The sequence below is a fragment of the Crotalus tigris genome, unplaced genomic scaffold, assembly GCF_016545835.1.
Source record: "Crotalus tigris isolate CLP2741 ecotype Arizona unplaced genomic scaffold, ASM1654583v1 scf7180000017685.4511686, whole genome shotgun sequence".
NCBI classification, from domain to species: Eukaryota; Metazoa; Chordata; class Lepidosauria; order Squamata; family Viperidae; genus Crotalus; species Crotalus tigris.
Genome location: NW_024096565.1, coordinates 2,579,265 through 2,588,842, shown reverse-complemented (window position 1 = coordinate 2,588,842; position 9,578 = coordinate 2,579,265). Strand labels below are relative to the sequence as shown.

The following is a 9,578-nucleotide window of genomic DNA, read 5'->3' as shown; positions in this document are numbered from 1 at the left end:
TTACAGCACTGAAAAAAGTGACTTACGACTGTTTTCCACACTTACAACCATTGCAGCATCCCCAAGATCGTGAGATCAAAATTCCAATGCTTGGCAATTGGTTCATATTTATGATGGTTGCAGTGTCCCAGGGTCATGTGATCCCCTTTTGTGACCTTCTGACAAGCAAAGTCAATGGGGAAGCCGGATTCACTTAACAACTGTGTCACTAATTTAACAACTGCAGTGATTCACTTAACAACTGTGGCAAGAAAAGTCGTAAAACAGGGCAAAACTCACTTAACAAATATCTCACTTAAATTTTGGGCTCAATTGTGGTCGCAAATTGAGGATTACCCTGTATATTCGACGTTTTCTACTAAAACTGAAAGGGCTCCTTCATTTTTACCACAAGTCGTGGGTAGGCTGGAATAAAAAGGAGCGTAAGGCTAGCTCAGCGGCGCCCAGTGAATGTCCACGTCTTGGAGCTGGGTCTCCGTGATCACGGTCCTTTTCAAGTGCACACTCCGGGCATTCAACGTCCTTCTCTAAACCATCAAAGCAACCACCATCCCCATCCCACCAGCGAACAAACAGCATTAAGATCTCGCGTTGTTTGAAATAAGATGAAGCCGAGCGCTGTGAGTCTACTCTACAGCGATACTGGAAGCCACGAAAGCAGGAAAGGCGGGAAGAGAGGCGGTTAGCCCAAGGATTATTAAACTGCTGGCCCCTTTAAGAAAGCCTTTCCCTTTCTCATTGGTCTACGCAAGAGCGAGCCGCGACGTAATTTGAGAGGTTGTTCAGCCTTGCTAAGCAGCCGGCCACGATCAAATCTCCCTCGCAGGCTGAGAGCGCTCTTGACGTAGCACACCCACCGGGCTGTGCTTATTGTTGCTATTGGCTGGAACGGCGGCGCATGCGTCCGGAGGGAAAAGAAGCCTGCGCCCTTTTCCTTCCTTCGGGAACGTTTCTTTCTAAGAGCCGTTACGTCACCTCGGGCTGCGCGGCTCCTTCTGTCTTTCCGTGTCGTGTGCGTGTCTGGTTTCCTTTCACCTCTCCTTCCCTTTCCCCTGTTTTCAACATGGCGGCGTCGGCTGGAGACGAGCAGTTCCCGTTCCAAGGGCTTCTGCCCAAGAAGGAAACCGGAGCTACCTCCTTCCTTTCCCGGTACCCGGAATATGATGGACGGGGAGTTCTCTTGGCCATTTTAGACACGGGTGTGGATCCCGGCGCGCCGGGCATGCAGGTGAGATGCCAATGGAGGCCTCCCTAGCCTTAAACTGTATTTTTTTTTTCATCTCTTTGTCTCTCTTCTTCCCGCTATAGGTAGTCCTCAACTTACGACCTCAGTTGAGCCCAAAATTTATGTTGCTAAGTGAGACATTTGTTCAGTGAGTTGCCCCATTTTACGATTTTTCTTGACACATTTGTTCAATGAATCACTGCCGTTAAATTAATAACACAGTTGTTAAATGAATCCAGCTTCCCAGTTGACTTTGCTTGTCAGAAGGTCACAAAAAGTTGATTGCATGACCCCGGGACACTACATAAATGTGAGTCATTTGTCAAGCTTCTGAATGTAAATCATGTGACCATGGGGATGTTGCAACGGTCATAAGTGTAAAAAACAGTCATAAGTCACTTTTTCAGTGCCCTTGTAACTTCAAACGGTCACTAAGTGAACTGTTGTAAGTCGAGGACTACCAGTACTTTATACTTTGGATTGAACACTGTAGGAGAGATTTATTTTTCACAGCATTTCCTCCGACTGTTGCTGTTCAGTTGCCAAACCGCCCAGTATCAGGCTTTGTAGTTCAGCACGTGGAAAAGCTTGATAATAGGCATGGAGAAGATACAAGGAAAGCTGAGTGTCCTTCTTGGTGTAAAATGTGTCAGGCGCCCTTGGGGAAAGGGATTAAGGGACTGCTTCCTATAGGACAGTGGTTCTCAACCTTTTTATACAGCGACCCCAGTCATAAGCAGGCGGCGCGCATGCGCGGCAGTGCCCCCTGCTCCAGCTGACGAAAAAAATGGCGGATCGCGTTGTTTGGCGACCCCCGTCAAATGGGGTCGCGACCCACAGGTTGAGAACAGCTGCTGTAGGAGATGCTCAAGGAGAAAGTTTTAATTCAAAAGGGAATTGCTTATTGGGATAAGAGAGACACAACCTAATTCATATCTTTTTTTCACTTCTTGTGATTTTGGATCAGGCAACTTTAAAATGATGGGATTATTTTATTATTATTATTTATGGCATCTAACTCTAAAGACTTCTTTAAAATTTACCCTTAAGAAATTAAAGCAGCAGAAGGCAAGATGGCAAACAAATAAACTTATATTCTCTGTATATGGTAGCTTTGAAGCAGGTAAAATAAAAATTTATTTATTTATTTTATTTATTTATTTATGAGACTTATATACCGCTTTAAGTGCAAGCACTCTCTAAGCGGTGTACACCAGTAAGCAATGTATATATATTTACATTGCCCCCAATAATCTGGGTCCTCATTTTACCTACCTCGGAAGGATGGAAGGCTGAGTCAACCTTGAGCCGGTGAGATTTGAACCGCTGACCTGCTGAACACAGTCAGCTAAAGTGGCCTGCAGTACTTCACTCTAACTGCTGTGCCACCTTGGCTCATAAAATAAAATAATCTCAAGGCAGCTTAAAGTCAGATGGCTAAATGTATATCCATGCACAGGTAGTCCTCAACTTACAACAGTTCGTTTAGTGACCATTCAAAGTTAGAATGGCACTGAAAAAAGTGACTTATGACCGTTTCTCACAGTTACGACTGTTGTAGCATCCCTATGGTCACATGATCAAAATTTGGATGCTTGGCAACGGGTTCTTATTTATGATGGTTGCAGTTTCCTGGGATCATATGATGACATTTTGTGAACTTCTGATAAGCAAAGTCAATGAGCAAGCCAGGTTCAATTAACAACCATGTTATTAACAACTGCAGTGATTCACTTAACAACTGTGATAATAAGAAAAGTCATAAAGTGGAGCAAAACTCGTTTAACAAATGACTCCCTTAGCAACAGAAATTTGGGGCTCCATTGTTATTGTAAGTTGAGGACTACCTGTAGTCCCAAGATGCTTTTCCAAAAGACAACTGAACTTCCTTGTTTTTTTTTTTTTTCCCCTTGAAAACATTTCACTTCTCATCCAAGAAACTTCAATTCTAACTGAATGGAACTCAGAGTACTAATGATCAGATGAAATGCAAAGAATATAAATCCTTCCATTCCCCAATCATTCAGCTAGAACTGAAGAAGCTCTCAATCTCTGTAGACATACATCCATGTAATTTTTGACAGCACTAGAAATAATCTAGGGTTTTTTTTTTTCAAACTTCCTACTTTACTGTGTAATTTTAGGATTCCTTAGTAGTCTTCCACCCAAGACCAATGATGACACGAAGGATAAGACTTACTTCCTACAAACCTAATATGAAAATATTTTTAAATTAAATATATAGTAGATTATAAGAATTCAGTTATACTTTAAAAGGTATATTTTGTAAAACTGTATAAAGGATTTGAAAGGGAAGCCCTAATTCAGTGGTTCTCAACCTTTTTATACGGCGACCCCAATCATAAGGACGCGTTGTGCATGCACGGCGGCGCCCCCATGCGCAGCGCGCATACGCGGCAGCGCCCCCATGCGTGGCGCGCATGCGCGGCGGCGCCCCCTGAGGGAAAAAATGGCGGATTGCGTTTGGCGACCCCCATAAAATGGTCATTCGACCCCAAATGGGGTCGCGACCCAAAGGTTGAGAACCACTCCCCTAATTGCATATGTCTCTCAAATGTTAAAGTAGTTACATTTTTGTAAGGCTTGTATATATTCCCACATAATTCATTTCACCAATGGTCCCAGTGGAAGTTTCCTTTGTACATAAACATCTGTATAACCCTTGGCAAAAACTGAGGCTGCTTCAGTGTCTCAAAGAGGGGCTTTGAAACTTTCAAAAGCTTTGCTCAGCCTTAATGTTTGTGGTTTGAGTTTCCTAACTTGGTATCCTATGCAGTGGATGTTATATGCATTGTATTTAAGTAAAGAGAAATGAAGTTGTAAATGAAGTATTAAAAATGTTGCAGTCATCTTTATAAGTTAGCATGATTGTTATTATAAGTTATACTGAACTCTTTAAAACTATCCATTATATATAAAATACTGTGTTATTGAATGAAGTTGCTTCATCTGTACAAAATATAATTAAGAAATATATGTGGTCCTCTTAAAACTGCCTGAAGTTGCAAATGGGATTGTGAATATTGAAGGATGTCAAATTTCAGGGAAAAAACAACAGTCAGGTATATTATTAAATGTTTTACGTACGTACTGTCATTAACTCCTCATGGTGGGAGGAGAAAAAAGCCAAAACTAGTTTTGTCATGCCACAGATGGTGCAATATTCTGTAACTATAATTGTGTTTACCCTGTTTGATATATTTAACAGTGATTAAATAACTGGAATTTAATTGTATGGGAATGTTTCAATTCATAATTAGCAGGAAGTTGAAGGAGTATAAATTATGAACATGTTATCTTGCTATAGTTCAGTGGGTACTGAACCTATGGCACACGTGCCAGAGGCGGCACTCAGAGCCCTCTCTGTGGGCACTTGTGCCGTCGCCCCAATCCCACCTCCCCCTGCAGCCCCCTCCTCACCAGGAGGAGAGCCCCGAGCATGGCCTGTGTGGAGCAGCGCAGGCAAAGACATTGCAGCCGGGCAGCAGGGACAAGACTCTGCCCTTGTGCCCCATCGCGCGCAGTTGATGCTATGGTGTACGGGCAGAGAGCGTGGCTGCCATGGCGCTGCTGGGACGCCTGGGAGATCAGCGGGCCGTGGAGGTGGTGGGTGGCCCTGTAAGCAGGGCGGGGTTGGCCGGGGATTGGGGCGGAGCGGGCGGGGGCGGAGCAAGGTTAGGGTTTTTTGGGCAGTAGATCTCTAAAAGATTCGCCATCACTGCTATAGTTGTTTTAAAATTCTTGTGTTGTCAGGTTGCAGCCTTTTCCTCTGTTAAGTACAGGAAGCAACTTGATTCATATTGGTTTCTTTTATTTTCAGTAAAAAGCCTTTTCCACTTAAAAAGTCATATTTCCTTTCATTGATTTTTTAAAAAATTCTTTAGTGTGATATCCGAGATATAGATATGACTATCTTATCTTTTGGAAAGTACAATCATTATGCAAATGAATTTACAATGTAAATTTTGTTGAAAAAATAGGAAGTAAAAGTTCTTTGAGGGTGAGTTAGATCCAGTGGTATGATAACTGGAAGTTAGAAAATCTGGGTTCTGGTTGTACCTTAGTCATGGAAACTAGTTGGATTATTACAGACTTCGTGCCAGTCACTCTGTCTCAACAGTAGGAAGAAGGCAATGACAACCCACTTAAAAATATTACCAAGACAATTAAACAAGGTTGTCCATGTATCAAACTTGAAGGCACACAAAAAATCCTCACCTTTAATTGTTGCCATTCTAAAAATTAAAACTTTAAATCTAGTCCATTACTTAAGGCTGAGTTTGGTTAACTCTGCTTTTGCCTTAGTCTGCCTCTTGTTACGTGTGATTAGAGTCCAATGGTAGTCAGCATACAGATTGTTGTAATAAAAACAACACTTAAATAATTGGTTGTATTAAGTTTGACATACAAGCAATTATATTATTTAGTTTTGAATTAAGACAGTTGCTATTTTCCTTTGATGTTAAAGCTGCTTGTAAAATGAATTTTGCATCATTGTTTTATCCTGGCCAATAAAGATCTGCCTCTGCTTTGTCATATCCTTCCAGTAGATTTTCGTACTGTCTTCTTTGTGACAGTATCTAATTTATCTGCTTCCTTTTATGTAATTGAATTCCTATTCCTCCCACACTCTTTATAGGATGCTTATTTATCTTTTATTATCTTTTATTATGTTTACGTTTCAGACTGTCTAATATGCATGTATTATGGCCATCATAAATACAATTTGTTTTAAATGGCTAACATTGCCATGATTGGAGAGGATTGCCTTAATAGTTGTATCAAAATTTTGGGATTTTCTGTTGTGAGAGTCTCATAATCCCACAACGGTTTATGAATTAATAAAGACCTTTTTCAGAAAGATTTGGATGGGAATAAATTAAATACAGGTAGTCCTCAGGTGATGATGGCAATTGGGGCCAAAATTGCTATTACTAAGTGACATTGTTGTAAAGTGCAATGTCACATGACAGCATCACTTAGCAACAGCAATTCAGGCCGTCCTGATTGCTGTCATTAAGCAAGGATTCTGTGGTTCATTAAGCAAGAACCTCATATGACTATAACTAGTATGATCTGAATGTCCCTGTTTGTTCTTAGTCTCTCTTTTTTAAAACTCTTCATACCCTGATGAATTAGCACAGGCTAATTAAATGTAATTCTCACTGAATTGTGGATTTTGCTTCTGTTGAATATGTGTTTATCTTGCTGTTTTAATTTGTGCTTTTAATTTGAACGTTATGGATATTGTTTATGTTGTGAATCTGCTTGCCTTTAGAAAAGGCTGAACTACATGTAATCAAATAAATTTAGGTTGTGTCTGATATAACAGACAGATAGCATGATTCCAACTCATGTAGCAGTTTTATTTATTTTATAAAATAGAATATTCATGGATTATATTTTATTATTTTTAGATCACAACTGATGGAAAACCCAAAATAGTTGACATAATTGATACAACTGGCAGTGGGGATGTAAATACTTCAACTGTTACAGAACCAAAAGATGGAGAAATTACTGGTCTTTCAGGAAGAATTTTAAAGGTAACAGTATTTGGCATTAAATTGTGATGTCCTCCTTTGAAACAAAACTTAAGTTATTGTTCAACTGTATATGCATTAAGATGACTTGTTATGATAAATTATCTTGAGTCTATAGTTGCATTCATATTTATCTTTACTTGTCATCATGTCTAAGAGCAAAGGATTTAAAAAAAAAATTACCACAAATATTTGTATATTAAATATATGTTTGATAGTAATATATTTACAGTCATCTGATGTTTTATAGCCTTATGTTTATTTGTAATAGGCTGTGCAATGCTTTGGATCTGGGGATAAAAAAGTGCTTTGGAACCTGTGAGGGTGCATTCATAGCACCTCTCTGCAAGACCTTTAAGAAAATATATACCTTTTCTTGAAAATTCACAAAAATTAGTTTAAAGAGTTGCAGAAAGCTACGCCCTCATGTTTTCCAAAGGGTCTGTTATTACCTTTCAAAGAAAAGCATTTCATAGTACTTATTTATAATTTAATTGAAAGTTTTTCTCAACATAGTACACCAAGATTGTTATCTGCAGCTTGAGCCATATATAGTGCATACAGTCCTCTATTTACAGACTTTGTAGTTACAAACTCTAGCCAATAGTGTCTAACCTGTCTGCAACGCCAACCTAAAAGATCCCTGAAGGTGGGAAAAGACAGGAATGGGATTCTTTTACAGTGTACTATGAGCCTCTTGTCAAGAACGATGGTTGTGTGGGGCAGATGGAACACCTTGGCTGAGTAGAGGCAGGCGAGGCCCCACCCAAAGCACCCCAGGAGGGGAGAGGGTTATGGTGGGGAGGAGTACTTGTGAACAGGCTACATTCCAAGAGGAACTTTTTGTTAGTAAGTCCAAGCAAGTACAAAAAAAAAATACATAATGCAGTTTTTATCTTACATAAGTTACATTTTTTTCTTTTTCATCCAGTCAACCATAGGTTTGATATTGTAGAGCTTTTATGTGAAGAGCTTACATAATAGTGCAGTTGTTTACAAGCAGAACATACCAGAAAGAAGAAAACAACTCAAATATCACTTTGTATGTAGACTGAAAACTTAGTGCTACGGATTTCTGCAATTTATGCATGCCTTCTAAGGGTGAGCAAACAAATGTTGAATGTAGTGATGTTAACTTGTGAGTATATATCCATAGAAATCAACTGTAGCTAAGGTTAATAGTTCTATTATAAATAATATCAATGATTGCTTGAAGTGTACAAAGCAAATGCAATTTATGTTTCTCTTTTCTTTCCTTTCTTTAGATACCAACTAACTGGATAAATCCTTCAGGAAAATATCACATTGGCTTAAAAAATGGTTATGATTTCTATCCTAAAGCTCTTAAAGAGAGAATACAGGTATTATTTTATACCCTTTATCCTAACCTGTATTGTATTTGAAGTAATTTTGAACCATAAAAAAGAAAGAAATACATTTAGGTTATTGTGACTTTCTAATTCTATAAATCTAAGTGCTATTGCTATTCTAATTCTGATATACTTTATTATTCTTCACCTCTGGCAAACTATTTTTTCCCATCCCCAAGATTTCTCATACAAGCCATAGTTTCTTATTTAAGCAATAACTAAACATTACAGTTATTTTCAACACAGAAATAATTAGTAAATAAATAGAAGGGATCATTTTACTTTTTTTTTTCTTAAATGAGATTTTGTAAACTGTGATTTTCTACTTCTGTTATAGAACCTGGAAAAAAGGCTGTGGCTTTCCATCAAAGTTTTGCTAATATTGGAGAGCCTGGGTTCTTCAGGAGTATTTCACTTCCTTTAGAGAATCATACTTCAGTTGGTCTTTTCAAAAGGAATAAAAAAAGAATAAAATCTAATTTACATTTCCCTCCCTACATCAGCATCTTTTCATGTCTGTACATTGACCAGCTGATTATGCAATATTGCATAGCTGCTGCAAGGAGAATTTTAAACATAATATTGTGACTCCTTGCATTATCAGCAAGAGCATGTGAGAAGTGTTCTGAAGTAAAGTTACTGTAAAGGTAGTTGATGATCTTTTTTCCTTTCATTATCAGAAGAAACCCTTGACTCACAGCCTCAATCGAGACCAGAATTTTTAGTCGTTGAATGAAGCAGTCATTAAGGAAGATACAATGTGACTGTTTCGTCCAATGAGCACAATTCCACTGTTCTCAGTGTGGTTATTAAGTGATCTTCCAATTTGTTAAAGAGATGGAGCAAAACAGCCGCCCGCTGAAGGGACTCTTCCCATCTGGGGCTGAAATGCTCAGCTGGGCAGCCCTTTCACTCTCAAAGAGCTGCCTGCCAGAAGGACTCTGCCCTGCGTGGGACCAGAATCCTCCACAGACTGGCTGAAAAAGGTCTGTCCTGAAATCCAAGCAGGATTTGGGTATGGAGTGCTTTTGCAGCATGAGGCCTTTGCAGCCAGTCCCAGAGACAAGAAGGGGACTCGTTTCTGATGCTGCAAACACTCTGTGCCAAAATCCTTCTTGGATTTCAGGACAGGCCTTTTTCAGCAAGGCCCCTTCTGGGGAAGGTGCCTAGGAAAATTTCAAATGATAATCACATGATCATGGGGCACTTGGCAACCATTCGTAGGGGCGAATGGGTTTTCCAAGTACCGTAAATGCCGGCGTACAAGGCGACCCAGCGTATAAGACGACCCCCGTCTTTATAGCCGGCCCGCATTCCTAGAACGTCGTCTTATACGCCGGAAACTACCAGTATTTCCGGCGTATAAGACGACTCGGCGTATAAGACGACCCCCGTCTTTGGCGCCGATTTCAGCGCTCG

General features: G+C 39.8%; 1 protein-coding gene across 5 annotated transcripts in view; it reads left to right on the top strand.

Annotated features, from left to right (window-relative positions):
- The first annotated feature begins 904 nt into the window (after positions 1–904).
- TPP2 (tripeptidyl peptidase 2) overlaps positions 905–9,578 on the top strand; it is a 61,625-nt gene continuing 52,951 nt past the window's right edge. For 2 of the 5 annotated variants that reach the window (XM_039337724.1, XM_039337725.1), the window contains exons 1-3: positions 911–1,228; positions 6,664–6,792; positions 8,055–8,150. In XM_039337724.1, coding sequence (XP_039193658.1) covers positions 1,064–1,228; positions 6,664–6,792; positions 8,055–8,150 — 390 coding nt within the window. In that variant the 5' untranslated portion in view covers positions 911–1,063. Of the gene's footprint in view, positions 1,229–6,663; positions 6,793–8,054; positions 8,151–9,578 lie in introns of all 5 variants that reach the window. The other 3 variants (XM_039337727.1, XM_039337723.1, XM_039337726.1) reach the window with 3 other exon arrangements.